The sequence below is a fragment of the Chelonus insularis genome, unplaced genomic scaffold (genome assembly GCF_013357705.1).
Source record: "Chelonus insularis isolate UGA/USDA-ARS -01 unplaced genomic scaffold, ASM1335770v1 contig_36_pilon, whole genome shotgun sequence".
NCBI lineage: Eukaryota > Metazoa > Arthropoda > Insecta > Hymenoptera > Braconidae > Chelonus > Chelonus insularis.
In genome coordinates, this window is record NW_023276530.1 from 224,707 (window position 1) to 249,666 (window position 24,960).

General features: G+C 26.6%; 1 protein-coding gene across 3 annotated transcripts; it reads right to left on the reverse strand.

Annotated features, from left to right (window-relative positions):
• Positions 1-469: 469 nt before the first annotated feature.
• On the reverse strand, positions 470-24,654 carry LOC118067181 (box A-binding factor-like). 3 transcript variants are annotated; one of them, XM_035083792.1, is made up of 8 exons: positions 24,236-24,654; positions 12,964-13,357; positions 11,887-12,828; positions 7,135-7,271; positions 6,694-7,014; positions 2,912-3,087; positions 1,719-2,028; positions 470-1,645 (listed from the first exon to the last, which is right to left on the reverse strand). In XM_035083792.1, exons 1-8 carry the CDS (start codon positions 24,303-24,305, stop codon positions 1,239-1,241), a joined length of 2,757 nt encoding a protein of 918 aa, XP_034939683.1. In that variant the 5' UTR covers positions 24,306-24,654; the 3' UTR covers positions 470-1,238. The 3 variants fall into 3 exon arrangements, with proteins under 3 accessions (XP_034939683.1, XP_034939685.1, XP_034939684.1); XM_035083794.1 differs by lacking the exon at positions 2,912-3,087 and adding an exon at positions 2,592-2,674 and having other exon boundaries at positions 24,236-24,651; XM_035083793.1 differs by lacking the exon at positions 24,236-24,654 and adding an exon at positions 13,450-13,534.
• Between the last annotated feature and the right edge of the window lie 306 nt (positions 24,655-24,960).

The following is a 24,960-nucleotide window of genomic DNA, read 5'->3' on the forward strand; positions in this document are numbered from 1 at the left end:
ATTAATTACAATTATTTTTTAAAGTATTTTGTAAGATGTAAATCCTAATTTCTCTTATAAGTTAAATATTTCTTATCAAGTACAATTGTTGTCATGACTACAAAATACACATGACGATGAGATTTAACTGATAAAGACCTTTGATATCACGCATCACAAAAAAAAAGAATAAAAAATATATTACTGCGAAGTTTATTACCTTTCTTTCTATTGTATCACCTGTATTCTCAGTTACAAACTTCAATATTGCGTATTAATATTTAATGAAACAATTATATATTTTATAAATACAAAAAACTGATTGAAACAAATACAGAAGAGTAAAATTTTATTTATTATATATATATATCATAATAACTTACATTAATTAAATATTAATTATTTACTCTGATAATAATAATAATTGATATAATTTATACAAATCTGATTCTAGTAAACAAAGACAAGAAAAACTAAACACATTGAAAAATAGATTTTTTTTTATTTGGCATTTTTTAATCGTATTTTATGTATTACATATTTATTATATGTTTGGATATTTATGTATGAATAAATTTTTATAGATATAAGTGCGTGTAACAGTAGCGATAATGTTCAAAATAATATAGTGGTCATGTTAACAATAATTTAATATTAAAATTGTACAATATTAAAATCGTAATTCATAACTATTCCCATATCCTCTTTGGTGAAATAGAAAATAATAAAATCAAAATATAATAACTCATGAAAATATTAAAAAGGAATTAAAATAAAATTGATATAAACTTTACATAGTAATATCGAAATAGATGAATATAATGAGATATGAACTCAATTTGATTCACTTGAATATTTATATTACACAATAGAAATTTTAATTTTAGCTTAATTTTAATATTTATTTACTTTTTTTTTTTTTACTTTCCTCATAGGACAAAAGTATATACATCTAGAAATAATATGCCATATTATTATTATTATTATTATAAAAAAAATATATATGAATATATTTTATATGATTAAATCGAAGGAAGATTGCTGATTGTGTTTAATTCATAAAAATGTTCATCTCAATTTTTACACGAGGTCATTTTTTACAATCACAACCTATGCTGCTATCAATAGCAGCGAAAAATATTTTTATCATTAAATCTACATAAAATTTTAAAATTTCTTATAAAAAATGAAAAAAAAATTTCGACTTCTCAAGCCAATTAAAAAATTTTTCTTAAACAATAAACATAATTCTGGAAACTTTAAGAAGATATTGATACGACAGTAGGTCTTTCTAAATGACTATTGTCAAGCATCAATTTATTATTAGTTGTAGTTGGAGATGAATTTCCTAAGGTTACGATATGAGGAGTTGTCAAATGATGATCTGGTGAATGATTAGCTGATAATAAAGCAGGAGAACCACGATTTGATGGTGAAGAACATTCTACTTTAGGTGAATGACAATCTAGTAATTCTTGATGTTGCTGCTGTTGCTGTTGCTGTTGTTGCTGCTGATGTGATTCCATCATTTCATAATATCCTACTTGTATTGCAGGTTGATAGGAAATTACCCGACCAGTACCTTGTGAATTTGCGCTGTAGATTGAATGTGAATATGTTGACTGTGATGTATTCTGATGGTTTATTCCTAGATCTCCATAAGCATCTAAAATAGAGAATAATTCTGTTAGAAATTTTTGAATATTAACAAATGAATATCTCATCAAAAAATCATTTACCTGGATCTAATTTTAGACGTTTGGCAGGATGACTATTGTTATTGTTATTGTTATTATTATTAATAGAATGATCTTCTATTGATATTCTCATGGTACAATCCACACTACTGGATTTCATAGTACCCTTTGGCTTTCGTTTACGAGTCTGAATATTATCCTTTTTCATAGCCAATGGTCTGCAGACTCCATGAAGTTTGAAATAAAGTCCACAAGCGTTGCATACTGGATCTCCACTGGAGTTTCTACGCCATAAAGATGTTACATGTGTTTGGCAATTACTGCAACATAGACCAACTCGCTTCGATGCTGACTATATAATATATGCATACACATACATAAAAAGAAAAAAAAAAATCCAAATTATTATACAATATTTTTATCCACCCTTAAAAGTGAATTTTGATAAAAAAAAATTAAATTGATGGGAAAACCTCTCACTCGTTAAGTCACTGAAATAAATAATAATTAATTTCAACTGATTCGTTTAATTAAAAAAAAAAAAAAATGCTAAAGAATTTATAATTTATTGGTGAAATAAAAAATTTTTTATAGAGATTAATTAAATAATACCAAGTATGACTTGAAGAGTGAGAGTAGTATACCATGGGTACAGTGGCACCTTAAGCTACCATAGAAATCTATATGTATTAATGAAGATTAAAGAAGTTATTTGTTTAATAATAGTGCATAAAAAAAAAAAGGAAAAATTTCAACTCAATGAAAGCTTTGAGAATTTTAATAAGATTAAAAAAAGATTAAATAATGCAATATGAATGATGATAACTATTTTGAATAAATGTATTAGTTAATTATATTAGATAAATAATTAAACATAGGATATATATGATAATTAGGGGGTTAAATGACACCTACCAAACGACGGCTCGATTTCTCCTCGAAGCGACGTGTGCCACTGTACCCATAGAAGCCTTTGTAGAATTCGCCCGGGTCCGCCACTGAAACAGACAGGAGGCCAACGTTAAGGGTCATTGTTTACCAAGATTTTGATGTGTCATCGTTCATTTAGAAAATATTCTGTGGGTCAAAAAAGACACAAAGGGATAACAAAGTATGTAACGAAAAGGTGCAGCACGGGCGAATTTCCACTAAGGCTCCTGGTCGATTTTTTATATTATATCTTTTTCTTTTATTTAAATTGGTTTCTTTGCTTTGATGACGGAGCCTTTGCTTACCAATCGTCTCGATTGCTTGACCAGTGGCCGATTCATGCCGTTCATCTTGTGGTAAAGGCCGCAGGCATTGCATAGATAATGTCCCGTACCGTCTCTTCGCCACAGAGGGGTCGATATCGCTCCACAGTTCACACATTCGCGACCCTCTGTATAGTATTCTGCCTCGATGCTGTGCACTACATCATTTTATTTTTTATTGCTAAAATTAATTTGTTTAAACAAATTTTTTTTTACTACAATATTCATTTTTCGATTCCCTCTTTTTATTTTTTTATTAACGCATTTTTTTGTAATGTCAATTTATAGTATCAATATAATATTCACATTTCTAAGTGAATGACTCACATGTACTTGGATTGTTTTAAAGTAAAACATGATATCGGTACTGGCCTCTTTTAACTATACATATATATACATTGCACAAAATAATGTGTAATTACTTTTTTGCTAGTTTTTTTTTCCCATGATTTTCATGTAAATATTTACGATTATATTTTTGCATATCTCACTCATGAACTGAATAAAAATAAAACTGGAATGGAAAAATTTTATTACATACTGATGGAGATAAAAATATACATATTGCTTTATATTGTCTACGAGAATTCAAACATATTCTGAGTAATTTATGAAACATTTTCCCTAAGGTGAAATATTATAATTGCTATTTAACGACTTCATTGGAGTTTTTGTTTTACGATCATAATAATGATAAGTAAATAATCTATAAAAAAAATGCAAATATTTATAGAAAAAGATATTTTTCAAATTTTATTTATTTAATGATTTTATCCAACAAGAATATTCTCGTCATCTTGATGTATCATTTTTTTTTTTAATAAAAATTAAAAAATTTTTTTTGTAGACAATAACGAAAGATAAGTACGACATAGAATAAACTACAGTTCAGTAAAATATAATATCATGTATTGAAGGGAGAATGTCTAAAAAGAGGCAACAGAACAGTTTAAAAAAGAGGAAAAAGTGTGGGCGGATACATAGTCTTATCAAGGCTTCCGGCGATTACTGATAAATAGACACTAGAAAAACTTTAGTGATTGCAGTTGAAAATTATTTATCATAGTAGTTGTTTTTTATTCCATTTTTTAGCTACCTGTCAATATTAATTATAACAACAACTAAATGAAAATGTAATGTGATTGTAGACATGAATCTATAAAATTAAACTTATGTATTATGTCGTCAAGAATTCTTACAATTTTATATGACAAACAAGTCGTTAAAAATCACTTAAAGATTAACTTTAGACGTTACTTTATTTTTCATTAATATGAAAACAGCGTGTTTGAACAATTTCATCAACGAATAAATATATTTTTGATAAAAAGATTCAAATAAATATTTTTTTTTCAAGATCCTTAGTATCACAATTGCATCTACTAGGATGTAAGACGACATTACATAAGTATTATATAGCCCAAGTAAGAAAAAATGCTGACTAAAAGGAAATCTACGATTCATATTGCGCTCTCGCGTCTCCCTGTCGCCTTATGGAATGTGCATTAATTGCTTAAACTATCCAATGAACTCTGGATAGGACATTAACCTGATGGAAATGATGATTTTACTCTCACGATTTAATAAAACTATTCAACAATATTATTCAACTATTGATTGATTATCAAAAATAATTTTAAACAATTAAATATCTTCAATTATATAACATTTGTTTAATATTACTTGATTTAAATTTAAGAATAATAATGACGACTCATTGGCCCTAGTTTAGTCTGATTGACTCATTTTTTTCATTTCATTTCGAAACTTTTTCCATATTTTAATCCAAGATAGCAAGTTCAATCTAAGGTTATTCTTTTATCATATTTATAATCCAATATAATTAATTAATACATTGCAAAAAAAAAATATTATTGCAAAATTGTTATGTACATCATGATAATAGAAAATGACATTTTATTTATTCTCTTAAACTTGGAGTGATGATAAAAAATTTTTGGTATACAAGAACCAGTACCGATAACAAAAACAATCATAATAATTCATATAAATGAGAGATAAATCATTTATTTTATTAGATAATATTTTAAGACCATTAAATATTATTTCCTTGTCCTCGTCAATTTTCGATTAATAACTTAATCATAAGTACGACAGTGTTATGTGAATACTACAATTTATTCACCTATATTGTTATAAGAATATCAATACAACTAAGAAACATATCATAAGAGTGATTAGATATTCTAGGTGTCATCGACTTGGTAAAATATATCGAAAATTATCGTATAACAGCCACATTTGGGATAAATACTACATATACTCTATCACCAAAGCTGCGTATATATCACTCGTAGACATAACTTGATTATACATTTAGAATTCAATGCCTAGGTCATGGTTTCAAAGTTACGTATTTATCATTTTTTTTAGTGTTTGATAATATAAGAGATTTTTTCAATAAATATCATCAGTATAATTGATATAATACTTTTTTTTTTCTTTTTTAGAAAATCATCTACAATTATAATCACTACTACATTTTATCAATAACATATTTTTAACATAATCAACGAAAAAGTTTTTATTTTTAATATGAAAAAGTTTGTAAAAATAACAAAAATTTTATCTTAAAACTCTGCTATACTTCAAAAAAAAGTCTTGATAAAATGTGTATTAATCCTTATTGAGGCTTTAAGGTCACTGATCTGTTCAAGTGAAAGATAAAAATATATTATTTTATGATTAAAGCCTTTAATTGAACGTCAATTATATTTATTTTATTCTAGAAAATTTTTTATAATAATTATTTATATTCTTTAATACTTTATTACTCTAAAACGAGAATTCTGATTTTTTTTTTATCATCTTTTAGATCAAATTTTGTGGAAATAAGATTTAAGCTTACGAAATAACATAACTTTCAGGACTGTAATTAATATTATGATTCATTTTCGATTTCATCAGTAAAATTCAAAATTTCAATCAAATTAACTCCAAAACAAAAGAGAAATTTAGTAGAAATGAAAAATTCCAACTTAATGTGTTGAAATATTTCAATTCATCAACATGTGATTTCATTTTTCACTTTTAATATTGTTTACATTTACAGTACAATTTTCTAAAATAACCAATTTTATTCTCAAGTATTTTTAAATTGTTAGATAAAAGAAGCATCTACTCAAGACTAAGATAATACAATAAATAAAATAATTTTCTTTGTTAAAAATTTTTCTTCTTTTGTATTAAAATTCGTAAAATTATAACAATTTTTAATTTAACTTAATTCATTGTTTCTCATGTTTATAAACCAGATTAAATCATCAACTAAACATTATAGAGACACGATTTATGATTCAACTCAATCTCAAACGTGAGAATTTATAAAATAATTATTCACGTACGTGATGGTAATTAAAATAAGTGAACAATAATCATCAAGGTTTTGATGAATTGATGTCTTAAATATTCGTGTAAATGAAATGTATATATGAACATGTGCCATCATTGAATAATGATAATTAATTATTATTACTATTTTAGATAACACTAAATAAATAATTGTTTACTACTGGATAAACTCCTAGTATATTTATCTAAACATTATGAGCAACATGATGAAAGTGAGAAAATGTAAAAATAGCTTTTCAGATAAAAGCTTCTCTAGTGGCATATTGAAAAAAAATCATTGAAATGATTAGAGAATTTTATTGAACAATGCATTTTCTCTGATTTATAGATGTTATTTTAATTATAAAAATTATTTCTAAACTGAATAAAATAATTTTTATGAAATAACTTACTTGCTGATAGACTTGCAGCTGCGCTTATTTGATTATGTGCGCCTGATGGATTGTTTGTTTGTCGTCTTGTGGGTGTTGCAATACTTGTGTATGAGGAAGCAAGAGAATCAACTGTTGGAATGGGATAAGGCCAAGTTTCACCCGTGGTACCACCTGATGATCCTGTTGTTGTTGGTTGTATACAATATGGTGGAGAGTATCCTCGACCACCAGAACGTGCTCCAAAGGGTTGTGAAAATGATGGTAAACTTTGATGGGTAACTCCTCCAGTTGGTTTATTATTATAATCTTCAGATATTGGTGGGAGTGATGTATTGAGACCTTTAAAAAGAAATGAGTATCAAACATGAAGGAATGGACTGAAAAAAATTAAGATAACTCTGGGAAAGTTTTTTTTTCCTTTTGGGTTTATTGAAGGAATAAATTTCATTTAATTCTTACTTGATGAACTCCAAAGCTGCTGAGGAGATCCAGCAAGCTCGGTGGGACTAGCAGTCATATATGATAGTGCGTAACCACCTCCTGCACCTGCTCCTCCCATTGAACCAACTCCACTCATAGTGCGATACAGTGAAGGACTGAAATATGAGAAACAAATGTTTTAGAAAAACATGTAAGTGTATGTATATTCATATATTTTTTCAGGATGAAAAAAAGTGTGTCTGGCATACGCCTCTACTCTTGGGGATTCCAAAATCATGCATGCCACATATTTATACTTCTTTCAGTTACTTGAACACACAAAATTAATCAACAACATTTCTTCTATTTGTTTATTTATTCATTTTAATCAATATTATTCTTTTTTTTTTTTTTCTAATTATCTCTTTTTTATCATATCGTTACTTTAAATACCAAGATTTTATAAATAAATTTCCATTTTTAAATGGACAAAATGCTAAATTAATGTCATAAGAGTGTTGATAGAAAAGTAGTAAACCCTTGCAGGAGGCCGGAATTGCGGTATTTAGGTTCACCTAATGCGGGCGTGTGCCTAGAGTTTTGTTCATTAACTTTTATACAGTCCATGGTTATAAACTAAACATACATTCTCCATTACCACCATGGAGTATCAATTTTACTCAGTCAACTATCTTTATAAACAAGCCTATCATCAACTTATTACATCAAATATTCTTCATTTAATATCCAACAAAATTTTTTATTAAAAATAAAAAGAAACTAGATCCTACAGAGATTTGATGACTTTTATTTTAGCTTGGCAATTAACAAAAATGTTGCCAACTCATTTGTGTATAGAAAACAATACCTCTTGACAATGTTTAGTCAAAATTTTAACACGGATGTGTTATACAACCTTGAAGTTGTACCAGCTACCGAGTGAAGCACGTTCAAACGTTTAACTTACGTGCTTTAGAGTTTCATAAGAGACAGAACAAAACAATCTAACAATATCAGAAATGCACGTGCATAATTTTTTTCCTCTACCGCATCCATCAGTATCTTTCATTCCTTTTTTCCTCAAAAAACAAAAAAAAAATATTCATTGTTTTCAATATCTACTGTCACAAACTGAAGAACAAATGTTATAATCTCTTTTATAAAAAATGATTAATGTTTCATTAAAAAAAAAAAAATATGTATGATAAAAGAAAAAAATTATGTAGATGTTTTTTTTTCTCAATGTTGCTTATAAGTTTATGTTTAAATAAGCAAGTATTTTTTAAAAGTAGCGGTTTTTATGCACGTGTTAACACGTCCTGGTTGCATTTTAAGTGCAACACGCGTGCCATGGATTCACGGCTGAGTAAGTACCAAGACGGAAGGAAGACAAGGACTCTGTCTCGTGGAATTCCGTAATGTTTTGTAGCCACTAATAGACCCATAAGTGCATCTACATGTTCCCTTTCCACCGTATCAAAGATTAATTAGCAATCCTATTGAACTGATTTCTAATAAATCATTTTTAAATCCAACTTTTGGAAGTTTGTATATGGTGACTTATTGATTATCAGAATAAATTTCTCAGTGGTCTCAAAAATGAAAAAAAAAAAAAAGTTTGAATTTACAGAGACCATGACGTCAGACATAGTTTCATTCAACATTAGCAAGAAAACACAACGAGTAATATATTAAAACGCAACACAACTTATGCAGAATACATACTTGATTACTATACGTATAATCTGTACTTGCATTGATGTTGCTATTAATTCAGAACATTCTCAGATTTCTTCTGTGAATCATTGATGCTATGTAGTATTAATTTTTTACGCTTAAATTTTTTTATAAGATATATTGATCATCGAATATCATGCACATTTTTTTTTCTAAACAATCAAAGAAGTTCATTCAAAGAAACTTGATAGTTAATTTTTTCATTTTAATATCCTGTCAATAAGTTAAATAGATTATTGTTCCTTTTTTTTTTTTTTTTAAATAAATGTTAATTTAATACTAGAGTTGACAATAATAGACGAAATATCTGATTGTTAACTCATAGATCACTTTTGAAGTTAGAAATAAAATCTAAAGTAGGGCACTATATTAATATTTATTTAACCGCATCAGATTTTATCTCAAGTATGATGTTTTATCCTTTTATTTTGAGATGACTAATGTCGACAAAAACTGTCAAAAACAATATCACATACAAAATACTGTTGAAGGAAATCGTTACAGATATTTAACTCAAACATAACTGAACCGTTATCGATTTGTTTTCCCTTTCGATTCGAACCGAAAAAAAATCTTATCAATATCCCTTCGATTATTTTTCCTTTTTTTTTTTACGTTAAATCAATAGACTCGAAAAGTTGGAGACTACGTAAATTCATAATCTTGCTTTTTTCCAATAAATACATATTTAAATATATATCTAAATATTTTCTAATATTCTTAATACTTTAAATATTAATAAATAAAATAAGATATATTTACTCTGTTTAAATATTGAGGTTTTATTTTTTTAGATAAAAAATATTTAATTTAATAAGATTAAACTTACTGCATTGTTTCCTTTTGGTGCTTTGTTAAAAATAATTAAATGAATTAATTGTAATTGTTATTAATAATAGAGTAAAACAGATAAATAGTTTAGAGTTTAAGGTATAAATCGTACGGAGCTGCTTTGTCTCCGTACAAAAAGAACTGCAATTCGTAAACTAAACCAAATACTGCAGACGATGGTTTCTGTCACGGTCTTCAAAGGTGACCAAGAAGTTTCCCCTCCAACGCATACATATAAATACATGTACATATATACTCACTCTTAACTTCTTTCTCCCTTCTACTTTAACATTTCTTAACATCCCTACTTCTTCAAATGTATAAATCTACACTTATGTATATACACACATGTATATACTTAATGTGAAATCTTTTTTTCTATTGTAGGTGTAATTAAAGATCTATATATATATATATATATATATATTTCATTCTATTAATTATACATATATATATATAAACGTCTGCACAATTTTTAATTACACTAAAACCATTAATAACACTAAATATATCTATTTATGTTTCCAATTATTGTCTATATTGTTTTTAATTTTATATTTTACAGAAAATTTTATTGATTATTGTTAGGATGGTGTTCTTATTAAGAGACATGTTTTGGAAAAAAAAAAACTCAAGTCGAAAAATTTGTTTTGTTGTGTTCCATTCTAATATTCTTCTAATTTGTTTTTGTCTTAAATCAAACTTCCAAAAATAATTCCGACTTTTTTTTTAATTGAATTTTTACATGTAAATAACGTCAGATTAAAAGAAGAATTTAACATAAAAAAAAAGCAAAAACAGTTTGAGTTAAAATCTAAATAAAAATAAAACATTGAAAAGTGTATTTGCCTACAAATGAAACAATTAAATTTTAGAATAATTAATTGACTAAGGAATTATATTATTTAAAAAAAAAAATAATTAATTATTTTTCAATTATTTATAATTAACTACATGGAGTGGTTTGTTAATATTATCAGAATGAAATGAATGAGCCAATCACAAGATGAGATACATTTGATAGTAAAATACGAGAGAAATTGATATAAAAAACCAGTTGAAATAAAATCTCACCGGAAATCTAAAACTAATTACATTCATAAAATAATAATGAAATATTAACTTTAATTTGTTGTATTACGTAATACAATATATATATTTCAAACTAGTGTACTATTCTAATGTAGATATTTTGTCTCATAAGTTTTATAATATAATAGCTTTGAGCTTTAAAGACATTGATACGACCACTCTATCGGATAAATAAGACTCTGAGATAAAAATTATGTAAACGTTTGCAGTAATTGCAATGTATACAGCAATCTATACTCCTAAATTGATGAGATACTTTTATTATGCTCATCCATACAACGAAAAAAAAAAAAAAACAAAACAACAAAACAAAAAAAATACTTGAATCAAAATATTTGATATAAAAAATTTCAATTTATGAATTTACTAATTACCAATAAAGAATATTTCTAATTTTTCCCCTTAACTGTTATCGTTAATTACCGTTAAACTGAAGTAAGAGTGAACCCTAATTATTCGGTTGCGACGACAAGACATTTTGAAACGATGTACGTATCAACTTCTAAACATATTTACGAGGTAACATTAGAAGTTGGAATCATTTTTATTTCTACATCCCTCTAGGGCCTTAAGCAATTAATGATCAATGCCTCCAGTGGTATATATTTACTAGGTTTCATTGAGTAATAAATTTCAATTGTTTATATACCAAGTCCTTTAAATGAATATCACAAGAATTTCCCATCGTTTTAATAAATAACGATATGAACACGACTTTCAACCGGCTGTTAAAAATAAAAAATATTGATATTACTAATATAGTTGATAAACTTTTCAATTCATTGGAAGTTTGGATTCTTCTAGGAACTCAACGACAAATATTGTTAAGCTAAAAATGCAGTAAGTAAATAAAAGTGAAAGCTATTACTCAAGTATTTAGGTACTTAGCTGAGTAATGTTCTGTCCTTGATGTCTAATAGTGATGCTATTTTCCATATATTTTAAAGAGTTTATGCTAAATGAGGCAATGCATTAATAAACAAAGTTGAATCATTCTACTGATGAATAAGAAACATATCAGCTATGGACATTGTTTCATTTTCTTTAGAGAATTTTTACTTTAAGTTGAAAGATGTTTCAATGTTTAAATAGTGAATGATTAATGAATTAAAAATCAATATTGACACTTACTTAGTCAATGGTCCAGGTGATGAATGAGGAGTTGGAGGCCCTTGGTCGTGATCTTGATGGTGATGATGAGGAGTACTTGAATGTTGATTGTAGACAGAAACCATGTAAAGATCATTCCGTTCATTGTCTGCAAGTCCATGAGCAGCAATTGGATTAGGTGGTTGCATTGAAGTCAGATGTGTAAAATTTTGAATTCTACTTTGATCATTAGGACTATAACTTCCATCATTATTGGACGAATGTCGATGTGGAGAATTAATTCCTTGATCGTCATGAGGACTCCTACTAGAACTTGGAGAACTTCCAGTTCTTACTGGCGGTGAAACACCTCCACCACCGCCACTGGATCTTATTTGATGTTGAAGATAAGTATCTTCTGGTAAAACATCATCTAAATGATGTGCACTAGCACTTTCAACTGATTCCGTAGTAGCTGATCCACCTCCTGTTAGTGTTGGAAACAAGACTCCTAAAGCAAAATCACTCCTTGTTCCTCTCATTGCTGCTACAATTCCACTAAGTCTTTCCACTGTTTCTTGATGATGATTAGCGTCTTCCAAATGTCTTTGTATCAATTGCGGATCACTTAAATGTTGTGGTTGTTGGTGGTGATGGTGATGATGATGATGATTGAGATGATGATCTGATTGAGAGAGTGTCTCAGTTGCTGCGTACCGATGCATCGTAGAGTGTGGCATGTGACTACTGACTCGATTTCCCTCACTTGGAAGCGAAACCTCGGATGAATGCCGGTCATCCCCTCCCTCAGGAACAGTTACTTCTATTGCCCCGCCGAGCTGCTCATATTGATGGTGCTGTTGATGATGTTCATGGTGTGAGTGGTGGTGTTGATGGAGGGAATCAACCTGTTGCTGATTTTGTTCCTTCTTTTCTTTCGATTTATCACAACTATAATCTTGAGATTCTACTGTAAGACAATCCCTAATAAAATAAACAAACTATTGTTATAATTGTTTTGAAAAAAAAAACTATCACAATAAACCAGAAAAATAGGTATTTAAAAGACTTAGAAATTGCAGTAGAATAATTGATGTTACTCGAAAAGGTGTATATTACCTGTGGTGAAAAATTTCATGGGGTTGTTGATAGTCTAGAGTATGATGAAGACTGTAAGAGTTTGTACTTTGATGTTCTGTTGGAACAAAAGATAGTGCACTATGTTCAGATGTGTTAGTTTCAACCAGTACGCCATTTTCAATTTCCGGTTGGACCGCCTCCAGCACGCCCACATTATCCCCGCCATCCTCAACATACTCGAATTCTTGTTTTTGCTGCTGTTGTTGTTGCTGTTCATGTTGTTGATGATTCAGACATACTTCTTTGATACAGGAATTTACGTTTTCATTTTTTATTGGCTGGTTTGCTTCTTTGATATCAATTGTCGATGATTCTTCAACAGTTGCATTCTCCCTTATTGATTGTCTCAACTCTGAATGCTTTGATAGATCATCTAGGAACAAATCAACAAATTCAATGTCACCAGTTATACCTTTGTTACATCTTTTTTTAAACTAATACATTTTTTTCATCAAATACTTTTACATTTTAAATGAAATGATGCTCCAAAAGAGCTTCTCTTGGATCTCAACTGAAACTCAAGTCTTCCAATCATCACCACACAACTTAATTTTGTGTAAAACACTCAAAAAAATAATTCATCATATTTTTTATCAACATGATAAACATATGAGAATAAATTCCACTAAATGTGGAGAAGACTTTCATTCAAACTACAACTCTAAGTCAATGAATAAAATCTTCAAAAATATCTCAGTAAATCTAAAATTCAAGTTCCAAAAAATCAATGAATTGACAAAGCTTCTTATTCAGATAAATAATATAATTATGATTATTTTTAATAATAATATCACTGTAAAATAAATAAATATATGAATAAATTTAATTTATTCTCAATTTGGTCATCTGCATACATCAATTGATATATGTACAGTGTTATTTGCAATTATAATAATGAAAATAAAAAGAAAAAATTTAGTTAAGATCAAAGGTTATGAAATCTTATCTCTTTTAGCCCTAGTGATATACACAAAAACAGTTAAGTCACTGTATGAGTGTGTGAATGTTCTTTTACGATGGATGAAGATTTACATTGACGAGCAATGAATAACGTTAAAACATACTCTTTCTTGATATCCATTTTATTACATTATATATCATAAACAATAACTTCATGAGAATTATAAATAAAAGAGCCAATCTTATAAGATTCAATGGATTCTTTTATTTTATTCCATCACTGCAAATCTTAGTGTTCTATTTTAATACACTTAAAGTGTTTTAAAATCATATCATCCATTTGATTAAAATTCTAATCACTTTCAAAGCACTTCGAAGTGTCTCAAAAGTTACAACAAATGTTAATCAAATGGGTGACATCATTTTAAAACACTTTAAGTGTTTTAATATAAAACACTACGACTTGCAGTGATATTAATGGCAATCTTTCTTTTTGTAAATTATTTATTTATAGCCAGGTATTTTATTGGCTCTTTTAAATGCAATATTTTTGATGTTAAAAAATAGTTTTGCAAGTTGAAATATTGTTTTAGTTTTATTCTGTGCATATTGTAAATTCTTGGAGCATGTATAGTAACAAACAACGACGTTACGAATGAACAAAGTGATCGTTGTGAATTGTATAACGACTGCCGGGTGCTCATATATAATGTGGGATGGGAAAAATGATAAGAGTTTGCAGATGTTTCCTTTTTAGAGAATTTAACATTTTATTGTTATTTCTTTACATTATTTGCAACTCAATATTATTTCATTATTTTCAATGAATTTTTAAGTATTTTATATGACATAATAACATTTATATCAATTCTTATCACAAGGACGTACATTTTAGTTAAAATGAAAGATTAGGATACCCTACAGATCGGATAACATAATCTAATTAACATGGATTTATTTTGATATGAAAATGGGTATGGTTAATTTTTTATTTTTAATGATCCCAAAGCTTTCTATAGAAAAAAAAAAAGTTAGAGATAGTGAAATAGTACGATATTTTTCTAATTACTTAGAATTCAAAGTTTTTTTTTATCTTGATAAATGCTTTTGAATAAAATATATTTTTCTCAAAGAAAAATGATAATATTTTTATGCAAATAAGAATGCAGAAAATAATTCGCAGAAATAATATAAAGTGTGACAAACACTTAGGATATTATTGCTAATGTCTGATCATGTGTTTTACAATTTCTAGGATCATGCTTTGAACATGTTTTTATTATTATTATTTTTTTTTTCCAAGTTATGTATATTTGCATATGTGTATTCGTAATGAGAGTCAATTGCAATGATCCACATCGATCTCTGGACCACGTCCCCCATTCTCTTCATTTAAAAAATCTTCTTTTCCATCATCATTATTTTTATTTCTAGTCATTTATATACGTAATGATTTAATATATAATATTTAATAAATAATAGTACTCAATATTTAATTAAAAAAAATTTATTTTGAATTTTTTATTTTGGTACTTTAACAAAAAAAATGCTTTTAAATTCAACTCATTATGTAATATTTGATTTTAGAGTTATTTTGTCAGAATAATTACAGAGTAATTATATCATGAATGAGTTTTAAATGAATATTAATAATATTAATTGAAGATTATGGATAAAGCTTCCAATACATGTTCACAATTTGACTTCATTTAAGGTCAAGAAGTTAACTTTTTCCATATGTAGAAAGAAATGTGCTATAAATATACAATATGATACATTCAGTAGTGATTATGAACAGTCAAATAGACGAGAAAAAAATGAATCATTAATATTTTATAAATCAGTTTAATTTTTTTTCAGTAACATCAACTTACACATTAGTGCATATTGAAATACTTGAGAATAAAAAATATGCTTTTATCTTGCATTATATATTGTAATATTTTTATATTTATGTATTAATTAATATATTTATGAACCAAAAAGTATATTTAATGTCACTAACCCTTTATCTATAAGTCGTTAGTTGTTGGTCTTATCTTCAATTTTATTATGAATAAATCATGATTTATTTAATCGAGAATTACTCAATTTATTTATTTTATTAGTTACAACTTCTATATAATTTAATTATTAAAATAATATTATTTTTATATTTATATTATTTTTATTATAATTAAATATATTTAATTATTATTCCTTTCTTTTTTTTTGTTGTTGACACTTTGAGATAATAGTTATGGAACTCTCTACTCCAGATGTGAATTTTTATTTTACTGAGATATTTTAACTGCTGCTAAATACAAGACAGACTGCTTGGCGTGTCATATTTTAAATATCAAAGCCATATAGCTTTTGAGATGTAGATGAAATTTTTGCATTCATTTCTTCTTTATATAACCCAAAAATATTCTCAAACCTTAATTTCAATTTTACTCTTAAAAAAATAATTACAATATTTATTTATTAAAAATTAAATCAATGATTAAAAAATGGATTGAGTCTTGTAAAAAAGAAAAGTTTGAAATAAAACAAATTAGTTTTGCAGTTTTTATAAACTGATATTATTAATGAATAATTTTTTATTAAACCACTTGTTTTGACTTGTTGGTGGATTACAAAAAAAAAAAGAGAGGTAGAATTATTTTATAAAAAGTAGTAAAATTAATTTGAAATGAGGTCGAAGAGACTGAGATGTGTCATAAATCAGTAGAGTGAGGTCAAAAGTTACAAGGGGACCCCCACCTTCATTATACTTTCAGCAATAATATTTGTTATAACGATTTAACATATAATATTATAAATTATAAATATAACAACACTTCAAATGAATTGATAATAAATAATTACGACTAATTTACCTATTAAACAATATTAAATAGCTCAACACTACTAATTATTTTATGCTCCAATTTCCTGATGGTCTGAGAAAAATTATAGAAATAAACAATACTCTATAAGGTTCACAGGTTCATGGAATTATATAATTCAATTCAAGAGTCAGATGTGATGGAGAATATCGTCGACAGAGTGGCTTTCATTCAGCAGCATAGAAAAATTTCGTATGAATGAACCAATCAATGGATAAATAAAAATAAATTGTGAATCAGAATTTATATAAGAGAGTAACTAGACCCAACATGATATTATTATATATGTAGATATATAAGATCATTTGTCAAAAGACTGTGTATATAAATCCTGTAAACATCCAAGAAAATATATACAATATACGTATTGACTCTCATATATATTCTTTTATTTAATTTTTTTATAGCTTTCACAGTTCATTTTCTGACGTCATATCCTGTAAGGCGGACTTCCGGTCCTCTTACCGGACCCTGTTTCGAGTGATAAGGAAATCAAAGTTATACGAAGAATAGATAAATAATTTTAATAACAATTGCTTTGTTAATTTGTTTCCCTTTCATTTGAAATAAGTTTGTTTCATTAGAAAGTAGTGTATTTAAGATGGCAATAAATTGGCAAAAATGGTGAATAATTGTTTGAATATTTTTTAAATAAATTCCAAAAGTTCACTTAACGATGCACAGATGGCATAAGTTCGCAGAATTATGTTTTGTTTTATGTTTGCCTTGGTATTATATCCAATACCCTAAGCTGTAGCTAGCTTTTAAAACGTCACGCAGTAAAAAGTAAATTCAAATTGGCAATGTGTTTGCGTCATGAGTATTTTGCAGCACGTATATACACATAATTCATACATACAACGTGAGCTCAAGGCTTTTTGTTTGCAGAAAATTCATTTTAATAGCTTTTATTTTTTATTCTACACCTTTAAACATACAACAATGCTGAAAAAATCACGCTCCAACTCACAATAAACTCAATAAACAATTATTCAAACAAATAAAAAAATATTAAATTAACTTTAAACATAAATAATAAAATAATAAAAAGTATTTTGTAACAAATAAATGTATTAATGTGACGAACAATTTCTTATAGCAATTAAAATGTTTAAAATTACTAAGAAATCAATCTTTTGACGATGGAAAAATTTTATTACTACCATTGATCGTAGGAGGCCCTGAGGTAATTTCTGATCGACTTTACATCGTCTTGTGCTCGTGAAACAATCAACTACTACGACACTTCCTTATGGAGCTCATAAAATATATACGTGTTACGTTACTCTCAATATTTTTTGCCAGAGGCTCTCAATCGATTTTAATTAGAACAATTACACATTAAATCCTTGCTTCTTCCACCACTTGAATAATGAAAATTAATCCACTATTTTTTTTTGGAGGGATTTGAACCGAAAAACAGTCAACGATATTTCAATAAAATTTTTCTCATTATTTAGAAAAGCTCTGCATACACGTGTGTATGCTGAGAAACAATTTATTATGGAGATAGAAAGATGAAGGGGCGTAATGAGGGCGGGATTCTCAATACCTATGGGATTGAATACCAGATGAGTGTATTTACTAACATAAGATCTTTTTCCAAAATATTTTAATCTGTTTATCTGGGAATTTATAAATATTGAGGCTCCATTATTAATTACTTTCATGTCCGATAATTTTAACCATTCAAAGAAAATATTTATCTAAAATATCATTTGTGCTTGAGGTAGTTCGAGCACTTAACGAAGGTCACCAGAAAAACACTATTTTTAAGTGTGATGTTCTTGAAATTGTTGGAAATATATTTACAATTTTTAATTTTTTATTGTAATTAAAAAAAAAATTAAATCATTGATTATTTTAGTGAAAAAATCAGATCTAAAAATGTCTTATAGATTTATTGGGCATATTTTCTACCTTTATTGTTGGATTTTAAAGGTTTACATGCTGCAGATAAGTTTAAATAATAAAAGAGTTATTTTTTAAATAATGTTGAATAAGAATTTTACTAAAAAATTATCAGTAATTGATAATTTAATGAAAAAAAAAATGAAAAATGACACATTTTACATTAAAATATGATTTAAATCCAATAATTTATTCAAAAATTAATGATTAATTTTATAGAAAAAATTTTATAGAAATTTTTATTAGTTAATTTAGGGTAAAATTTCCATGCAATTTTATTCATTGTTTGTATTATTATTGTTGGTTTCTGTGGTTCTAGTCTGGCTAATGCTATCGGGCCTATGTAATTATTTTAAATAAATAAATTTACTCGCCAAAAATAAATCAATTAGGAATATTTTTACTGACATTAAATATTGAATAGAAAGTAAATTTCTGAATTTATACATTTTAAATTTTTACTAACCAGAATAGTACTTTTTCGGGCTAATTATAGCTAGGTTTTTTAGCTATTTTTATTTATTTATTTATTTAAACATTTACATAGACCCAACAGCAAAACCAAACTAGGGCCACAAATAGTAATAATATTTACATGAATAGAAAAAAATTAAAAACAAATAATAATAAAGCAAAAACTATAATAAAATATTATCAAAATAATCTAGTAATTTTTAATTTTTTTTTTACTAGTAAATTTTATTCTAAATTCCTATAAAAATTTTTTCCTGCAGTAATTATTCAATTGAACAATTCTAATCCTCTATTAACCTTGTTTTTACTGTTTTTTTAAAAAAAAACTGCCTTAAATAATTGTTAATTACTATCACTTTAAATAATACATTATTAAGTATTCTAAAGGAATAACTGTCAGTGCTAAACTCGGTGGTTAAATTGTCCCTAGCGAACGTATACATTTCGTTGATAAGAATACTAGTTTTCTCAGGCGAAACCTACCTAAGCGGAAATGTGTTCGCGGGGGTCTGTGAACATCGCTCTAGACTGAATACAAATAATTAAAAATAATATATGTCTATGTATATATTATATAAATGACGGGTGTGTTATTTTATTTCTATTTACTGACCTCTCGATGCGGGTTTTATCACACTAAATGTCGAGTGACGTTATCTTTATTCTACCTTGTTATATGCAATTATATTGAATTTACTAATATACATACTTATTGTACACTCAAAAAGGTCCTCTTTTTGTTATAATTCATTTTTCAAAAACCCCATTTCCCATAATTACTCCAAAAAACAAAAAAAAATAATAAATAAATCCATAAAAATATTATCAAACCTTGCAAAATTGCTTATTGTCTTTCGAAACAAATTAGTTAAAAGTCATTAATGAAGAAGAGAAAAAAATAACTTCACTAAACTAAACTGTTTGTATAAAATGAAAAACAAAAAAAAAATTAACTAGACTTCAGTTGAAGTTAAAAATCAATTTACAAAATGTAGAAATGAAAAAGTAGCTGATAAGAAAAACATGAGTTGGTATGTTATTTTTTCTAATGGTCAAGATGTTAACAATCGATTAGTGATGTTATGATTTCCTAACATATTCAATTGACAAACGTTTATGACTACCTGACTTAGCCTGCCCATTTTGTCTCGTACAACTCTTGAACTGTAATGATAAATGGTGTTAAAATAATAGACAAGCATTAAATGGTCATTAAATGACACTTCAATAGAAAATTTTTAAAAAAAGGACTATTTTTGTAAAAGACATTATTACCAATGTTTTTTATTCCTCTTTCTAAAGCAAGTTATTCAATTTTAGTGAATCGTCAAATTCATTAAAGAGCCGAGTGTGCTCAAGTAATATCTAATGAGATATAAAAATAAACTAGAGAAAATGTGTATAATATGTACTATGGTTTATCTTTACGTCCTTGGCTAATCTTTAATACTTGTAAAGATTACATTATCACCAACTGATTACTATATTAGTTCAATTGTTTTACATTGTTGGAGAAAATATGTCATAATTAAAACACTATGATTTGTTTTTTTTTTCTCCAATACAAATAATTCTACAAATAAATCTAATTACTCTAGAAAATTTAAACAATTCAAAATGCCAACTTAAAAATAAAAAGATCATATGAAATGTTTAATTTACATAATGGGTTTCATATATTCATTTTGTTTACTATAGTGTGCATATATCCATGCATTCATAAATATAACGACTCACATATCTTGATATAATTATTACGTCACAAGAAATTGATGATTTGTATTGGATGAATGCAATATACGTATATGTGATACGTTAAGATATTTATGAATACTTATAAACCATGAAGAGAGTCAAATGTCGGAAGCTATAAACACATTAGATGATGATCTTCATTGATAGCCACATATTCGGCACAAAGATATCCATTATAATATCTTCAAATATCCTTTTATAATTAAATTTCATTTCCAGAAATAAAATACAAAAAATTTATATCAATTTTTTTGTTCTCAATAATCAAAATGATGCAAGCATTATTAATACCAGAATATATGATACATAAATGCACGGATAGAAAAATAATGGCATTACCTGGAGACTAAAGAGACTAATATGTAAGCAGTGAATGAAGACATAAGACTGTGACGATTTTATTGTCAAGTGAATATAACCTACGAAAGACTAACTGTTTTTAGTTATAGTTATATGCTGATATCAGGCTTGAGATAACTCATATCGCAAAAAGTCATAATGCTCGCTTATAGGCAAACTGTTATTCACATTACATGCACTGAAATGATAGAGAAATAAAAGCTCTGTGTCCGTGGTTAAATATCGTCACCAACTGTGCTAGACCATTGTCATTTGTATTGGTATTTTATTCAATCAGTCATACACCAGTTGTTTTATTTCACTCGCCAAAATTTGTTTTCATTTATTCTCGTGGACTAATTGACTTCCACACACTTCCTCAAGTGTTTAATAATATTCCTACTTGAAAGTAACAATTTTCCTTCTAACTTGTCGTGTCTTAGTTTATTTTTTATTTTTTTTAATTTTAACTATATAAATTACAATCTGTTAATGTCTAACAATGAGTAATTGGTATGATTTTTGCACTATTTTAAGAAGGACATCCATTGAGTTACTCCTGTTTTGATTTTTAGATGAGAAAGAAGGGAACTAAAATGTGAAGTTATCTTATGACCATAGTACTGTAAATAAAAGTACTATGGGCTGTGAAGTGTCTTAGTCAATGAAAAAAAAATATTTTTAGAACATTTTACAATCTATTGTTTATACTACTGTGATTTTAAGTGCTAAGAAAAAATGTGCATGGAAGATTTGAACCTAAAAAAAAAGCTGAGTATTGAAATGATTTTTAATTTAACATTTAATTACCTTTTTTTTTTTAAATAATTAAAATAGCTTACACTTGTTATTTAAATGATATCTAGTTTTTCTACAACCGATTCGTTTAACCGCAATTCTATAATTGAACTAGCTTTGAATACTTTTTTAATTACTCATAATTATCAATTACAATAATAATTATTAGCTGATAATTAATAGCTTTGTAATCAATAGTTTATTAATGAATTAATTGATAATTATTTGTTATATCGAATCCTTAAATTTTTATGGGTTAAATTATTAATTATTATTTATATTGCTCCAGTGGAATAAATTTTTCCTCAACTGTTATCGTTATTGTACGTAGTATTTATCCATCACTCGAACATATTAACGTTCTTGAACCCAGTGTTAAGGATGTGGTTGAATATACCACGTCCGTATAACTATATATAAAAATATGTTTATATGTATAAATATGTCGAAAAGAATTGATGTTTTTATTTTAAAAAATAAGTAAATATATGTATTAATGAAATATGATGACGGCGTCTTAAGTAAGTTAATATTTAGTTTATGGCCTTTGACTTTTGTTATCATAACGACTCTGATAAGACCAATGTCTGTATAAATTATGCATTTATAATATTCTTAAATTAAATTAAATAATAAAAATAATATATATATATATATATCAAGTATTGATCATTTTAGATAATTAATTACAATAAGTTTATTGACAACATTAATGTTAAATTAATAAATTGTTTTATTTTAAAACTTTATGTCCTAAATGATATTATTTGTAAAAAAAATTGTTTATAAAAATTGCTTTGATTTTATATAAAATAATTATCCATGTTTACAAAATAATTATTTTAGAAATATATTTTTTTTTGTTTAAATGAAAGAATTTTTAAATTAATAAAGTAAATATTGATTAAATCTTTTGTTGAAATGAATATAGAAAATGAGACATCACAAAAGGAATTTGTACTGTGATGTTCGACGAGTTTTTGTCAACAAGTCAAAATATTTTGAATATCTGATAAATTTTAGACTATACTCATATACGAAGATGAATAACTCATGTTTAATGAGCACTAAAAATATTTATAAATTCATTGAGTGTATTAAAAATAAGCAGAGATGAAAGCTTTTTAAATGATATATGAATAATATCAAATTAGCAGGTGTGAAGAGATGATTAATATTTTATTATTTAAGCAATTAATTAATTTACATTGTTATTAAATAAATTGTAAGAAAATTGAATCACACATTAATGGAATTATTAATAATAATACTTTTAAAAAATTCAACTTATTGTTACAACATTTACAGTGACTCAGGCACATAAGTATATCATGTAAAGACGATAACGTGTTGTATATAGTCCACTAAGTTTTAACGTTAGAAGTGAAATAGCAGCATAATGACGACCGTGAAGACGATATTGTAATGTTTAAAATAATGAATAATAAATTCGTGGATAATATTATAATTTAATTAGCATTGTTATAATCAGCTGAGTTTCATTTTTTTTTATTCATCATGACTCAATGAAAAATAATTAGATAAATTCATAATATTTTCTTTTTCTAATTATAACTACTTCCTTAAAATAATTATTATTACAATACTGATTATACTTAATTTTTATTCATTTATTATTCAAAGTATTTGAAAAAAATTCATCAATACTAAAAAAATCAATTTATAAAAATAATCACAATAAATATTAATTAAAAAAAATAGAAATAAAGATAAACTTAAATAAATTAATAAAAATAATTAAATTTATTTTAATAATTTTTATTTTCTTTCAGAGAGGATCTATGAGTTTGTTTAATTTTGAGGCATTAAAATTTTTCAAGTAAAAATTGAATTATTTCATAATGATTATTAAATAGAGAAGATAATTATTTCTAATGATTTTTTTAAGGTTTAAAATATTGAATTTCATTTTAATGACTAACTGTTATTTGTAAAAATTCAGTGAATACTAAAACGAATGACAAGTAAAGTAAAATGTTATAGTTTCTCAATCACGTTTAGTTAAACTAGTATAATGTCATAAGTAGAAAACGTAGTGGTTATCGTAGGGGCAGCTTATCACTCTGATATCCAACATATATACATCCATGACAAACGGCTACTGGTTTCCAGTGAGTCGCGGACCATCAGACCAGTGAGTTAATTTTAAAAAAAGTTACCCAAATAATTATTAAAATAATTACCATACTCTTGAGGTTGATAGTTGGCTTCTGAGTTATTTTCCCATTCATCACAACTTCTTCGTTGTTTCATTATTATTATTTATATTTTCACCTCAATTAAAACACTAATCACTCTAGTTCAAATATGAAAATAATGAAATAGAATTGAAAAAATATTATTCAATCAACAACACCAAATAAAAATAATAACTGGTTGATTTGTCAATGACAAGAAAAAGATAAAAAAACTAGAAGACGTTCAAACAACAAAATAGGTAGAGAAGAAATAAAAGTCCTCATATAATGCCCGAGCTCTCTATGATCGCTACAGAGTTCGTATGTATTATGTATACATAGAGCAACGACGTACCGAAAGAATAAAAGAGACCAAGCTTAAAAGAAAGAGAAAAAAAAGCGCGAAGAGCAAGAACGCCAATTGGCGGAGTACATTTATGAGGTCGCAGAGTGAGAAATAAGAGGGGAAAATTTTCTGTTCTATCTTAACCTAGTAGTGGGGAAAAGAGTTCAACAAAGGGGAAAAATTACGATTCACATCAAAGCGCAAAAGAAGAAGTTGTTTTACGATGGCGACTTTCGCGAACAAAGCTTATCAGCTATCCTTCCCCTTCCTTTCCTCTCTAACACTTACCTATTTTTTCCAGCCTTAACGCATGTCGCACTATATACTGTGATATGCAAACTTCAAGTCTATTTATCAATCATTTTCTCAATCCTCTGATTCACTT

Bases quoted from the DNA above. Each gene is read 5' to 3' on its own strand.
- LOC118067181 (XM_035083792.1), bottom strand. From the start codon at position 24,305: ATGAAACAACGAAGAAGTTGTGATGAATGGGAAAATAACTCAGAAGCC. The intron at 13,358-24,235 runs GTAATTATTTTA...ATTTGTTCCTAG, and splicing joins CTATCAACCTCAAGAGTATG to ATGATCTATCAAAGCATTCA. The intron at 7,015-7,134 runs GTAAGAATTAAA...TTCTTTTTAAAG, and splicing joins GCAGCTTTGGAGTTCATCAA to GTCTCAATACATCACTCCCA.